A 15,127-nucleotide genomic window follows, 5' to 3' on the forward strand; every position below is an offset into this window, starting at 1 on the left:
ACAAAGAAAGATTACAACTAAAATTTCTGAAGATTACAGCAGTCAAAAATTAGTAGGAAGTGTAGAGGCCCTTCATGACTTCAGCTCATCTGGACTGCAGGACATCACTAATTTCTCACACGGCATCCTGATCCACTTTTCTTCAAGTCTCTTCCATAGTTTGGTGACTGTAGTAGCTTTCTTAGCCATAATTTTAGCACCAAGGATTTTCCAGAGATTTTCAATCAGGTTTAGATTATTTCAATGTTTTCAGCTTCAAGGAACTGCTTTATCCATTTTGCAGTATGACTGTCCTGCACGAAAATTGCTGGCTGATTGGGAGATGCTTGAAGGGAAGGAACCACATGTTGCTGAAGGAGGTTCTGATCAACATTTGCATTCACTCTGCCATGTAGCTGTATAAATAGCCTAACTCCTGCTGCAGAAAACATCCCCCAAACCATGACACTTCCTCTTCTTCTGTAAAGTTTGGCTGCCAGTTAAATAGGGTTTGTCAGATAATTAAGGAAATTAGCATTAGGTGCCAGATTAACACCAAGTTACTGGGAGGCATCTGTAAATATTCTCTAATTTTGATCAGTGTTCTTGTTCAAATATCTCATTTAAGTTTTTTATACAGAATACGCTTTAAAATCGGGGCATATTTTGCTCCTGTTAGGATAACTTCAAATAGGCCTAAGCAGTGAAATTTAGAAAATTTGGGAAATTTAGGAAATTGTAGTTTGTTCTCAAATTTTGTTCTCCACTGTATTTGATCTCCACCCCACGAGGGGCCAGTGTCTCTCTGAACAGCAGCATGATTAGAGCGGAAGTGACGCTATTCTTTCTAAAGGCGGGATCAGGAAGCTGCGCTGTGTGAGTTATTTTGGGCGCATTGAGACTCTGAACAGCACGGCGTTTGTGGATGAGGATTGCAATTTCTCGATGATAGTGTCCAGGTATGGTATAAACTATATTACTGCTGCACGTTTGCTTAAAAATAATGCTCATACTGTTGTGTTTGCCACTTAGGTTGTTATTATTTTTTAATGAATAGAGAATAGCGTGTCAGCTGTCGTTGTGTGGCGCTGAACGCGAAGAAATGAGGCTGGACCTCAAACTCTATTCTTATCAACCACATAATTTCATAACAATGTATTAATTAGCTATTATCTCTTTGTTGTGTGTTTAATGGTTGTATTTATCATATCAATGTAGTTTTCACTTTGTTTCCCTTTAGTCTCGCAGCTCACCTTCACTTTCCTTTCTCGGTGTTACAATATGACACATGAGGAAATCAGAGGCAAATTGACCGATTTTTAAGGGCAGGCACATTTGCATTTTAGCAGTAGCTGAACTGATATCTGGAGCTGAATAGTTATTATTTATTCTTTTGACTTGTATGTACAGTTAGTTTCGGGCTATTAAGATATCAAACCTTTTAACAAATGCTTTTCTGTTTTAAGTCATTGAAGGAAGTCAACTTTAAATCCCACAGTCCTTTCTAATACAAATCAACAATGTCGTCGACATCACAAAAACACAAGGACTTTGTGGCAGAGCCCATGGGGGAGAAGTCTGTGATGGCACTAGCAGGAATCGGTGAAGTTCTTGGAAAGAGATTGGAAGAGAAGGGCTTCGACAAGGTATGATTTACAAAGACGATACTCTGTAGTCATGAAACTGAAACTTAATTTTTTCACTTTTATTTTTCTTCCCATAGGCATATGTTGTTCTAGGACAGTTCCTGGTCCTGAGGAAAGATGAGGAGTTGTTTCGGGAATGGTTGAAGGATACGTGTGGAGCTAACGTCAAACAGCAAGGCGACTGTTATAGCTGTCTGAGAGAGTGGTGTGACTCTTTCCTGTAGTTGACTTTTTGTTATTGTATATTAATTTCCCCCCTCTTGACTTGTATGCCGAATACATTTACCTCACTCTGTCAATTCAACTTTTTGGACATCATTCTTGGATGTATTAATATTAATTCTTAGTACAGAATTATCGCACTAGAAGGTCTAGATGGGTGCACTTGTAATATCACTGCTCATTTTGTGTGTTCAAACATCATTCACACCGGATCTTTAGTTTTGGGGGTATGACACAAAATTGTCCAAAAATCCATTCGTATGCAGTTCCGTTCCAGGCGATACACCCACCAGTTGTAGTCCAAATTCAATAACACAGATAGTTCAGCAAGTCTTTCCCCCTCTCTGTTTATGGTGTTTGAAGGTTTTAACTGTCCAAACTGTGCCACAGTACTTATAAGCTTTTAAAGGTTTGTAAACTTGTCACTGTTCTCTGGTATGTGTTACTCAAAGGATAAGATGCATAATGGTATAAATTTGCTGTATAGTTTTATGCTCCCTAACCCCTAAATTGCCTTAATAAAATTCTGGATTTGTTTTAACTGTGCATGTGTACTTGAAGATGCGTGGGCTGATTTATTCTGCCTAGTGTAGCCACCTAATTCACATCTTGGTTGACATTTGCTGCTTTCAGAGGTTTAAAATGCTACATGATAGTCGAGGAAACACTGATTTAAAAAAAAAAAAAGTAATGATAGGGTGTGTGTGGAATGAAGTTTTTTACCAATCCAGCTCAACCTGCTTTTACTCAAGTGGAATTACCTGTTCTGCTACAACAAGTTTGATAAGAGGCATCTGTTTTGATGTAGATTACTAAAAATCATAAACTTACACTACTGTTCAAAAGTTTGAGATTTGTAATAATTACTAAAGACCAAGAAGTCTCTTACGCCCCCAGAGCTGGATTTAATTAATCAGTAAAAATAGTAATATATTACAATATTGAAGTAATTATTTTCTATTTTAATGTACTTTAAAATGTAATTTATTTCTGTGATGGCAAAGCTGAATTTTCAGCATCATCACTCCAGTCTTCAGTGTCACATGACCCTCATAAATCATTCTAATATGCTGATTTGCTGGTCAATAAACATTTCTTATTAATGTTGAAAATAGTTGTGCTGCTTAATTTTATGGAAGCCATGATACATTCTCTTAAGATTATTTTATGATTAGAAAGTTCAAAAGGATTTTGATTTGAATTTTTTTGTCACTAGATTTTAAATCCTATTTCAAAAAATGATAATTAAGTGCAAACTGTTGAACAGTAGTGATTTTTGTTTCTCTCAATAAGCAGTAGACTTAAGTGTGTTGTTTAAAAGTTTTATTCATTCCTTCATTGGATTCTGTCGGCATTATTTTAATCCATTACTTGGGACCACAAGTCTGAACAGATATTCTCTTTACATTTTTCTTCAGTAATTTATCTTTTAAGCTAATTTCCAGACTAGATACCACTTGTTTTAGTGGTCAGAAAAATGTAATTTGTTTTAGGACATAAATTTCATTTTACAAACCCCTTTAGGAGTGCTATGCACTGGTGGTATTTATGTGTAGGTATTAGCAGTCTCACTTTATCACAATGTTCTAAACTTTAAAAGCTCTACCAGTTAATCAGAAATGTCTACCAGCGTACATAGCCACCTCAAACAAAACATCAAAACAATCAAAATATACATACAGAATTTGTAAATCACCATAGTATGCTATGTGAAGAACATAACGAATGTCTTGAATATAATAAAATGTAAAATTATTGAAATATCCAGACCCACGCCTATTTCCTTTTGATTGATTAAAAAACTGTGTGATTGCATATGTGTGTATCAGTGTGTGTTTCATCTAATCAATTTGCATCAATCTTGATGCTATTTTGTCCTCTTAATGAAAAGGAACAGGGTTTCCCAAAAAAAACAGGAGAATAAAAATATCCTCACAAGCATGATTTTGTAAATTTGGTCTTTGCGCTGTCAATCGCTGAAATTTAGAAACCACTTTGCATTTATTAAAGCTAAATTTGGGATTTATTTTGATGTGTTGTGTCTTGTCGAGTGTTGTGTTGTGTTGTGTTGTGTGATGTGCGTACACAAATCATTATCATCTAAATGAGACTAATCCTGCCCTTCCTGTGTGCTGCTCAGAGCAGAGCACAGAAGAACTTTTTCTCCCTGAATGGGTTTTCTGAAGTGGGCACAGGGGTGATGAGAGGGTCCTCACATGCATGGGCATCACAGTAGGCCATCAAGTCCGCTGCTGCCTTAGACACCTAAGAATCCATACAGATTGTCAGTGCTGAAATGAAAAGCACTCAAATAACTATTGCGTCTAAGAAAGCTGAAAGTCTTTGTCTTAAACTGCAGTTGAATAGGGTTAAAAAATAACTTAGGTTATTAATTACAGTAATTTTACAAAAAGCTTTCTGAAATGTTATTTTCAAATATGCAAATAAGGAATTATTTAATTAAATATGCACTAATTTGCATACATTTCTAGACGAGAAATCTGGACAAAAATTCTTGTTTCATTTTGTTGACATAAAATAGTTTTTACAAAGGGGATTTGGGAAGACTCGATAAATCAGAAAAAGCTACCAAAAGCCAGAAAACAACAACAACATTAAAATGTTATTTAAATCAGGCGAATTTTATATGAACAAACTCTTTTAAAAACCTTCAAAATATAAGTAAAACTAAAGTTCTATGTATGCAATTGCTACTGAAGTGGAGATTTCTGCGCATGAGAAAAACTCATTTTGAGAAAACAGCTTTGCAGTTGAAATCTACACACACACACAAATAAATAAAGCATAATAAAATGAACACTTAAAAAGGTATTTTGAAAGTTTTCTTTCCACCAGTCTAAAATTAAGACAAGTTATGGATACAAAATAGCCCAAAATCTCAAAGCAGTGCCTGAAAAAACACTGGTTTTGCCTGTAATGTCTTGTCTTACACACAGCACCTTCCTATCTTGGCTAAAACAGCATTTTAATTAAATAGAACATTGTATGAAATGCAAGGTTGAGGTCAATGCTTAAAGACTGTTGAATGCTTCAAATTGTACTTGTAGGACAGACTTTACCAGGGGGATTGTAGAATTAGGTCATACCTATTAACCTGATTCCAGATCTTTGATCACATCTGATACAAATTATTCTGCTACGTACGGGCTGGTATAATAAAGATGTTTTTATAGGCAGGCAGGATTACCACTGATCTGATTGCTGTTTGCCACATTTTCTGGTTATTTCGTATGGCAACCCTCACCTTGATTCGACAAAAACTGGCTTCAATCTTCAGCTGTTCCACCAGTTTCCTGGCCTGACCGACGCTCATGGTGCTGTTCACAGGGGTGTCTCCTTTCATCCTGCCACATACACACACAAAATAACACAAAATTTACAAAAATGAATCTGCTCATCTTGATTAACAAATTCATTATCATAATTCAGCCGATAAAAGTATATTTGTCCACTTTTAAATGTAGAACATCAAGGTGGTTTTCGCAGTGATGGAACAGAAGAACCATTTTGGGTTCTCCAAAGAACCTTCCAATGAAGAGTTCTTGAAATATAAAGGTTTCAAAAGAGCAATGTTTTCATAGCAATGCCATAGAAGAACCATTTTGGTTCTAGAAGAACCTTGCAGTGAAAAGAACCAATGTGAAGAACATTTTAAACATCAAAAAGAACCTTTTTCCACTATCAAGAACCTTTTGTGGAATGGAAAGGTTCCATGGATGTTAAAGGTTCTTATGGAACCACAGATGCAAATAAAAAACCTGAGAAAGAGTGTAATGGATGAAGTGATGCTACCACTATTAATATAGAGCATTAGGGGATAAATTATGTACAGATTCTGAGGTGACACTATATAATAATGCTTTAACTAAACAACACAGTTGTTACAGTATTTATTAATCCTTGTTAACATTATTTCATAAAAATACAACTGTTACTAATGTTAGCTCAGGTCCATCAAATAATATTAACAGATACAACTTTTGATCTTTGTAAATGTTGAAATTAACATGAATTAAGATTAGAAGCATTTTTCATTATAGTGTTATTATAGTATATCTAATGTTAAAAAATGAAACCTTATCATAAAAGGATACCGATTCTGTTTACAGTGCACAGTCTCTAATGGAAGCATCTTCCTGTGGTCCAAGACTCTCATACCCTCTGCTGCACTTCCTGTCTTTCCTCCATCAGTATCATTTACTACTGCTTAGGCTATATATCTACCTAAAATGGTCTATGAGTAGCATTAATGATTTTGAATAGGTTTTTAGCAGTGTATATTGCACATAGGATGTGCTTGCAGGGATCCAATCACCTCATGGAATATACCATATTATTCTGAGCAAAAGCACAGAAAAAAACAGCCGTTTTGAATGTAATCTAGTTCAATGTAAACATTTAGGCATCTATAGATGAAGAAATCACGTGTTGCAGACAGCACATAAAACTAGGCCAGATACAGAAATGACAATCACAGCTGCTCAAATATGTAGAACCCTTAAATATGAAAAATTATATAGGGAAAAAATGCAATGAATTTCAGTTAATCAAATGAAATGAAAGCAATACATTTAAAAGAATGGATACAAGAAAATAGGAGTGAATGGAGATCAAGAGGCATAAAAAGACCACAGTGCTGTATTTGTCTATTTTTTTGCCTTTTTTATCCTATTTTCTCCATTTCACTCTATTTCTTACCCTTGCTGTATTCCTCTTGTGGTGATATCTCTCCCTCCTCTTCTTTCTTATTCCTTCTCTCTCTCTATCTGTCAGTGTTGTTGCTTTCAGTGCAGCCGGACCGCACCCTCATAGACAGTGTGGATGCTACCCAGTTCTGTACAGTCCAGTGCACTGCAATTCTGCTACAATGAACACCAATCTCTTGGTACATACATAAAACTCCCCTCCGCAGTGAGTGGAATGTGCCAACCAGAGGGAGGGGGGCCCTATTGGGATTGATTTATTCTGTGGGCTGGCTCATACCATCTTTCCAGCAGCATGGGGTGGATGAAGGGGGAGGGAAATGTATTGTTGTAAAGCGGTGTATTTAAAACTAAAATCCCACAAAATGGATTTGTATTGTCAAAAATGTTTTTTCCCGGTGATATTGCTGAAGCTTCTGAATATTAGTGAGCCTTTCCTTTCACTGCTCTGTTACCATGGGAACTGCTGCAGTCTCAGCCTCTTTGTCTTGTACCGAGGCACCATTTTGACTCAGTGGTCTCTCCCACCTTGGTTAAGATCTTAAACCCCCCACATCTTTACATCACTTCATCCCCCCGCTGCATTCATTATGATACAGTCACTTTGTTGCAAATCTGCCCCCTAGTTTCCTCCTGAGAAATGAAAATACTGTTATCTGAAACATTTGGTGCTTAAAGAAAAATAATAATAAAGGGTTCTTAATGGTGCTCAGCTACATTAAATTGAATGTGTTTTTGATTTTTGGTTCTGTATCAACGAATATGACCTAGATGATAAAAAGACTAAATGTGATGTGCTTTATTTATGTGCTTTTTATGTTAGTTTTTCCATTTATTTGTTTATTATTGAAATGTTATATGCATGTGTCAATTTTATTTAATTTCTTTATTTTCTTAAATATGTAGGTATATAGTATTTATAGAGTTGTAACTTTTAGTTTTAGTTACTTTTTCTTATTTGTAAGTCGCTTTGGACAAAAGCGTCTGCTAAATGACTAAAAGTAAAGTAAAAGTAAAGTAAGATTTATGTTGGATTTAAAATGTTTATACCATTTTCAACAAACATGAAATTTAATTAATCAAATGTCAAATGGTGTAACCAAGTAAAAAGACTAAAACACTTTCACTGTAACCTTTACTACTACTACTATTAGGCTATTATTATTATTATTACTACATAAAACAGTTTTTTAGTCATGAATATACATTTTCTTAGGGTTGCTCCATAAACAATACATACCTCTTCATATAACAAAAATATGCGGTTTTAGACTATTTAAATTAATTTCATAATTTCATTTACTTTTTACTTTATTTAAAAAATGTGTCATGTCATTGTTTTTATTTTTTAGATATAGATGATTTGCTCTAACCTTTGTGTATTCTGCAAAGCTGGAAGATAATTATTCTACAGTTGGTTAAACCTCTTTGGGAGAATTAAGTTGTTATCTGTCTCCTTTAATACAAATGTAATTTACATTTTTCGAAGAAAGATACATTTCTTTTATTTTTCTCGCAGTGGTCATGCTATTGTATCTTATTTTGACCTTTCCTTGTTGTTTTATGTTATTGTTATCCAGTGTGGTGATGTTTCTTTTCTTACAATAAAGAAAGATGGAATACTTGCTAAAAAGCCATAAAAAATACATATTAATCAAAACTAATTACCTGTACCAATTCGTTTGAATAACAACAACATATTTTAAATATCGCAAACGCATCGCACAGCTTGTATTTTGTACCTCTTCTGTTGCCGTACGTGTTTCTGTCACACCAGCAGAGGCGCCACTGAGATAAGCAGATGGATGTTTTTCTCTGATTGTAAGTGACAAAAGTTTTTTTAATAAATATGAGAGATATTAGAGATCAAGTTCTCTGCCCTGAAATGCATAAATTATTCGTCACACTAGCTAGCACATAACAGAGGAAAGGAAAGGGGTCCACTGGAGTTGTTCATCAGTGTATTCTGAAGCAGAAATATTTATTTGTCCATGATATTGTTAAATTAAAGAAGGTGCGTGCGCGGTTTAGATTTCAATATTATGTACATAACTGATAAAGACATCAGTGTGAGATAAAAACTGCGGAAGGGAGACAGGGAGGCACTTAACATCCAGTTCAGAGAGACTAAAGATGAGTTTTGAAGGTACAGATGTATGTAAAGGACCAGTTGAAATGACACTGCACATCATCTTATCCTGGTGTTTTATTCTTTCCTATTTTACCGCGTTGTTGTTTTGCTTTAATTCGTGTCAGACTTTCAAATGTACAAAATACATTATGCTGCATTAGTTATTATAGTTTGTGGTTCACAGAGGACGATATATATATATATATACATACAGCTTGTGTATATAAGAATATATGAGAGTATAAAAACGTGTATAAACAGTAAAAAATATAATGCAAATTTTTTTATCAGACCAACTAAATATACAGTTGGAAGTACAATTTAGTAATCTGAGATGTTTATAAGATGATTCATTTTGGATTATTTGTCATGTCTTCATCCTAAAAAAGTATAAATGTGCTAATTAATGTTTATTGTGTGTATTATTGTAATTACTTTGCGATTATAATATAATTAATGTGTCTAAAGTTGTTCTCTCGTTTTTTAAGGTTTTTTTATGATTCTTTGATGAATAGGAAGTTCAAAGGAAGAGCATTTAATTGAAATGGAAATCTTTTGTAACATTACAATTTAATGTATCCTTGCTGAATAAAGGTATTCATTTCTTTCCAAAAAACCCTTATTTGTACCATCAGATAAAAAACTGGCATGTCATGTCTTTAGTCACAGGACTAGGTCTAAAGACGACTAGATCCAAATGTGACTTTGGTCAAATTTGTATCATGAGCTTTTAACCCCCCTTTATTTTCAAACCATTAATTCTGACTATAGATAACAAGATTTATTAGATGTAATGATGCAGACTGGACATATTACTGGATAGCATGAGTAAAGAGGGAAAAACCCCTTTGCCTGCAGTGGGGGGGCTGACAGGCAGACAGCGTGACATCACAGGACCCACGTTTGGACGTGACAGCGAAGGCTTGCCCACTATGGGCGCAGCAATGGGGCCGTTGCTGCTTTGGCTGCAGGATGTGGCAGCGGTGACCCTTCTAAGAGCTCGCAGGACGCTTCTAAGGGCCGCCATCCTGTTCTGTGTCCTGGTGCTTCTTCTGTGGGTCTCCATCTTCCTGTATGGAAGCTTCTACTATTCCTACATGCCCAGTGTCAGCTTCTCCACACCAGTGCACTTCTACTACAGGTACAGACTCATCATGGCTGATCAGGAACATTCCTGTCTTGTTTTTTACAATGGCCTGTTTGCGCACGACAGTTCTTAATTAGTTTGGTCCAATGCACAAATACTGTTGGAGTTCGCATTGCATTGTGGTTGATTCCTCTCCCCTCTGTTTCTCTTACAGGACAGATTGCGATGATTCAGTTTCAGTCCTCTGTTCTTTCCCCATGGCTAACATCTCACTTTTGAAGAATGGAAGAGACCAGGTAGACAAATTATAATTAATTACACAAATTATAGGCATAATTGACAGGTTACTCCAAAATTAGCTGATTATACGTGCAGAATATCCTTTAAAGCTTTGCTGTAAACATGATCTAACAAGCCCATTAATGATGCAGAAGATGATAATACTTGTATATTATATAACTAATGTACGCATGTATTTTTGGTTGTATTTAAAGTTAGTTTTGTAAATATGCTTGACTCTTTCTGGTAGGTGATGATGTCTGGTCAGGCCTACAGGATCTCTCTGGAGCTGGAAATGCCTGAATGTCCTGTTAATGAACAGCTTGGCATGTTCATGATCAAAATGTCTTGCTATACGACTCATGGGACAGTCGTTCAGTCGGTGACCCGCTCCGTGAGTGCATGCAACTCCTGCAAAATTCATTGTTGTTTATGTTGTTAAGACAGCTGTTAAAAACATAACAGCTATTTAAAAATATTAATTAAAATTTTGTTAAACCAATAATCTGATAAATTCTGGTAAGCGATAAAAGATCTGAAAAGAATAAAACCTTTAGAATGTCAAAGTCTAGATCTAGGTTTAGGTGCACCCAATAGTTCAGAGAGTGAAGCCAACAAGGAGAAGTAGAGGGAAGAATGAGAGGAAGGAGAAGTAAGGAGGGGTGCAGTTCATACACTTCTTATACCTTAATAAGATCAGATAAGCAAAGGGGTAAACCCCGCTTCGTGCTTATCAGAGGAGCACACCCTGTTCCAAGGGTCAGTCATGACCTTGTAAATCGTAACATTGTGGTTTTTAACACCTTTGCACCTAAAATGAGCTAGACATTTGCATCTTCAGCGAAGACAGCTCAGAGGTCTTATCACGTTTGTAAAGCTTTTTTGCTTTATTCCAAAGATGAACAGGATAAGTACAGAAGGGTACATCTGTCTTAAACGCAAACTCATCATGCTGACCACCCAGAGATAAAACATAATCACTTCTTCTTGATGGAAACACTCATAACCATAGATAGTATGAGAAGATTTTGCTTAACTAATTTTGAGACAAATAATACTGAACATAATTCATAAGAAATAAGACATAACATAATTCCTAAAACATTTCATAATATACAAGATCTATATGAATATGTGAATTCTTTCAATTCTACAGTTTGAAAAATGGATATTCGTTATGAGATTTTCTAAAGTTTTAACATTTAACAGCATTATTCAGTGATTTGTGTTTTTATAATGTTTGTGTACTTTATGTGAGCTTTAGATGATGGCAAAATATTGAAAATATGCATGCATGATTAAATACACTATACACTAGCTCTTATTCATTTATTTATTGAAGAAAAATAAAAAAATTATACTTTTACTAAGCAAGGTCTCTGAAGGACACTGAAGACTGGAATAATGATGCTGAAAATTCAGCTTTGCCATCACCAAAATAAATATCATTTTAAATATATAAAAATATAAAAAGATATATTTTAAATTGTAATAATATTTCACATTATTGAGTTTTTACTGTAGTTTGGATTAAATAAATGCAGGCTTTGAGAGCATAAAAACTTTTTAAAAATCTTACAAAATGTTTAGCTCATATTTAGTTGTTCCTTGTTTTTCCTCATCAGACGATGCTGCACTTCCGTACTAATCTGCTGCAGACCATGAGCACGCTGCTCTTCTCACCCCTCCTGCTCACAGGTGTGTCTGAGCAGAAACAGCTCATCGAGGTGGAGCTCTACCCAGATTTCAAATCAGACCTTGTAAGTTTGTAAAATGTGAACAAGACTGACAGAATTGTGCCATTGACATTTTTCAAACTATTCATGCCTAGAGTACATATCTAGGTATCAAAAAATTCTAAGATTTTTATTAAAGGGTTAGTTCACCCAAAAATGACAATTCTGTCATTAATTACTCTTCCTCATGTCGTTCTAAACCCGTAAGACCTCCATTCATCTTATGGAACACAAATTAAGATTAAGATTTTTTTCAAAGATGCACAAAGGTCTTATGGGTTTGGAATGACATGAGGATGGGTAATTAATGGCAAAATTTTCCTTTTTGTGTAAACTATACTTTTAAAAAATCATGCATTATATTGATCTGTCCTTCAAGTACCAGCCTGCTGTTGGTGCTGTGATCGAGATTCAGTCCCGCAGAGTCCAGATTTATTCTGCCCAGCTCAGGATCCATGCCTACTTCACTGGCATTAGGTATTTGCCATGGTTTGGTTTTATCGGTTTATTTGACTATACATGTTCCTTGAAGTGATGCAGCTCACCCTATAATGTTTTTCTCTTTTGCTACAGATACGTCCTGTATAATTTCCCTGTGATGTCTGCAATCGTTGGGGTGGCGAGTAACTTCACCTTCCTCAGTGTAATTGTGCTCTTCAGTTACCTGCAGTTCATCTGGGGAGGGCTCTATCCCCCCGAGCAGGTCAGAGTGAAGGTAAGACCATCTGTCTGCCTAATCTATTTAACCTTCATGCTGTCACACTTCCATTGGATTCATTCCAGAAGTCTGTTTACATGCATAGGTGATGATGGGAGACTCGACACGACTTCAGCAGAGGAGGGAAGAAGCACGTAAGCATATGCACTCATCCGCCAGCACTCCTAGTAAGAACACATAACTGCACACACATGATCATGCCAACAAAAACAGATCAGTCAATAGTACGCAATTCTTCTACTGTCTCTTAGTCATGACGTATGGAAGAGATAGCAGTGAAGCGGCAGGTCTACCAAAACAAACGGTTCGAAACAAAGGTGAGTAAGAGCGTGTAACAAAAAGGAAATGTGATAAAAGTGATGCAGTATATCTCTGTAGCAATTATATGCACAGTAGTGCAATAAATGCAGTGATCATGTCAGTGAAGAATCATGCAATCATGTTTGTTTGTGCAGGTGAGTTGGACACTCCTAGTGTGATTGGGACAGAGGACCTGAATCACCTGCAAGAGGATGAAGCTGGTAAAAATATAAACTTAAAAACATAAGATGAATAAAATGAGAACACTTTGGGGTCTGTAAGAGTTCTCTATAACTGCACTTATTTGATCAAAAATACATTAAAATAGTAATTGTGAAATATATATTATTGTAAAAACATTAATTGTAATAGTATTGTGTATTTTAAAATGTAATTTATTCCTGTGATGGCAAAGCTGAATTTTCAGCATTCGTGTGTATTTAGTGTCACATGATCCTTCGGAAATTATTCTAAAATGTTGATTTCGTAATATCAGTTATGAAAACATTTATGCTTCTTAATTTTGTGCTACATTTTTTATGATTCTTTGATGAATAGGAAGTTCAAAAGAAGAGCATTTATTTGAAATGGAAATCTTTTGTAACATTACAAATGTATTTTAGTTTTGGTCAATTTAATGTATCCTTCCTGAATAAAGGTATTAATTTCTTTCCAAAAAAACCCTAAAAATCCAGACCCTAAACTTTGAATGGTAATCCAAAGTTCTGTCATGAAACTCTAGATGGCGCAGTCCAATAGGGCTAACTCAATCTATGACGCAGCTGATTGGTTATTTTTGTATCAGCAGCCAATGAGCTCGCTACTCAACATTCAAATACTTGGCTAGTGCTTCCCATAGAAGTTGCGCCATGCTTCAGAAACCCTCCACCTTCCCCAGCTCCACCTGCATAGATCCTCTATGGGATAATTCATGTATGTAATATATGGGGGTTATTTCATATATGTAATATGTGCAGCAGCTGTATTTCTTGCATGCTCACAGCAGCATGTTGTGGATGTATTGTCAGTAGCAAGTCTCGGTACTTGCTCTCCCGCAGCAGCAGCATCATAGTAGATCTGTTTCACCAAGATCAAAAACATTAACATTTTCATGTACATTACCATGCCAAACCCTCCAAGAGTTGTTATGATAGAAATATGGTTTACAGACCAAGTTAATTCACTGGTTAATATTTCCTTCAACAGCTCAGGACTCCTCTACAGATGAAGCTCCCATTTTCCTTGAGGCTCCTCATATTGCTGAGACCCATTTGAGCGAGGAGGCCCCAGATCATGAGCAGAGGGCAGCAGGAATGGGAAATGGGACTCAAGATGAAGAAACTACTCAACCGCAGTCCTCAGACACCAGCCTTAGACAAAGGCATGGACCCTGGATGAGGCTCTGAGCTCCAAACTCTGAAGCAACCACAAACGCACATGCATTTTGTTACATTAGAGCACAAATGTGACTCAAAGCTACAATATTTGAGACATTCCTTTTGCAATGCATTTTTCAACCAAAAAAAATTTCAGATGCATTTGGAAACCAGTTTACCTCGTGGAGCTGATGTGAAGCTAAAGAGAATTTCCTGCTCTGCTGCTATTGTTCTCCTTTAGCTGATTACTTACTTCAGGACTTAAAAGTCACCTTTAGAGTCCTGTCATGCTTTAACCTGTCGTTACTGAGGTCTGTGGTTCTGTTACAATATCAGTTTTGAATATAAAGTGTAACTACTGTAAGTGTGTTCAATGTTTTAACACTTCCATTTGATTAATTTCCCTTGCTTTCTTCTGCATTGTGATGTTCTCACAAAAAGCTTTACCAAGGCTGAGCACTTCCACCCAACTTCTTGTGATATTATACAATTAGTTTAATCAATTTCAGATATTTTACAACAGAAAATGCAAAAAAAAAATTGTTAAAGAGAAGCATGTTACATATTATAAAAAAATAAACAGAGGACATTGAAGTATAATTTATTTGGGAAACATACTAAAATAATCATTTTGTTATGAACTTTTATTATAATATTTTAATTATTATTATATTTTTTTTTATTACTGTTACTATATAAAATGATATTCCAACACTACATGGAATATTACTCCTACTATGGAAGTATGTGGTGTTTTTATTTTTATATTTATTTAATTAAATGTATGCATATTTGTCTGCTTTAACCAAAGATTTACTGGTATATTTTCTTTATTCTTTTGCATAGAGATTATGAGCAAATCAGTCAACTATTATAAAAGGAAAAATGTTCGTATTTTCAGTTTACTTCATATGTTTATCTGTTTTTTG

The 15,127-nt window shown here is 35.4% G+C and overlaps 3 protein-coding genes across 10 annotated transcripts; 2 read left to right on the forward strand and 1 right to left on the reverse strand.

Annotated features, from left to right (window-relative positions):
• Nucleotides 1-823: 823 nt before the first annotated feature.
• Nucleotides 824-2,393, forward strand: LOC306862834 (barrier-to-autointegration factor). Its single transcript, XM_079405849.1, has 3 exons — nucleotides 824-938; nucleotides 1,446-1,625; nucleotides 1,703-2,393. The coding sequence occupies exons 2-3, from the start codon at nucleotides 1,500-1,502 to the stop codon at nucleotides 1,847-1,849; spliced, it is 273 nt and encodes a 90-aa protein (XP_079261975.1). The 5' UTR covers nucleotides 824-938; nucleotides 1,446-1,499; the 3' UTR covers nucleotides 1,850-2,393.
• Nucleotides 2,394-3,597: 1,204 nt separating this feature from the next.
• LOC306862835 (guanine nucleotide-binding protein G(I)/G(S)/G(O) subunit gamma-3) lies at nucleotides 3,598-5,211 on the reverse strand (the record flags this gene model as incomplete). Its single annotated transcript, XM_079405850.1, has 2 exons — nucleotides 3,598-4,112; nucleotides 5,113-5,211. The coding sequence occupies 2 exons, from the start codon at nucleotides 5,209-5,211 to the stop codon at nucleotides 3,984-3,986; spliced, it is 228 nt and encodes a 75-aa protein (XP_079261976.1). The 3' UTR covers nucleotides 3,598-3,983.
• A 3,130-nt stretch (nucleotides 5,212-8,341) lies between these two features.
• On the forward strand, nucleotides 8,342-14,800 carry LOC306862915 (seipin-like; the record flags this gene model as incomplete). Of its 8 annotated transcripts, none has more annotated exons than XM_079406009.1 (11): nucleotides 8,342-8,392; nucleotides 9,474-9,843; nucleotides 10,004-10,085; nucleotides 10,319-10,462; nucleotides 11,694-11,828; nucleotides 12,184-12,281; nucleotides 12,378-12,519; nucleotides 12,608-12,689; nucleotides 12,774-12,839; nucleotides 12,978-13,043; nucleotides 14,029-14,800. In XM_079406009.1, 10 exons carry the CDS (start codon nucleotides 9,527-9,529, stop codon nucleotides 14,226-14,228), a joined length of 1,332 nt encoding a protein of 443 aa, XP_079262135.1. In that variant the 3' UTR covers nucleotides 14,229-14,800. The 8 variants fall into 8 exon arrangements, with proteins under 8 accessions (XP_079262135.1, XP_079262139.1, XP_079262136.1 ...); XM_079406010.1 differs by having other exon boundaries at nucleotides 8,347-8,392; nucleotides 9,561-9,843; XM_079406012.1 differs by having other exon boundaries at nucleotides 8,348-8,392; nucleotides 9,561-9,843; nucleotides 12,608-12,656.
• Between the last annotated feature and the right edge of the window lie 327 nt (nucleotides 14,801-15,127).

This window comes from Barbus barbus, assembly GCF_936440315.1.
Source record: "Barbus barbus genome assembly, chromosome: 43".
NCBI lineage: Eukaryota > Metazoa > Chordata > Actinopteri > Cypriniformes > Cyprinidae > Barbus > Barbus barbus.

What these genes read in the sequence shown, in the direction of transcription:
- LOC306862834 (XM_079405849.1), top strand. Translation starts at nt 1,500, where the DNA reads ATGTCGTCGACATCACAAAAACACAAGGACTTTGTGGCAGAGCCCATG. An exon ending in AAGAGAAGGGCTTCGACAAG is followed by an intron (nt 1,626 to 1,702) that starts GTATGATTTACA and finishes TTCTTCCCATAG; the next exon opens with GCATATGTTGTTCTAGGACA.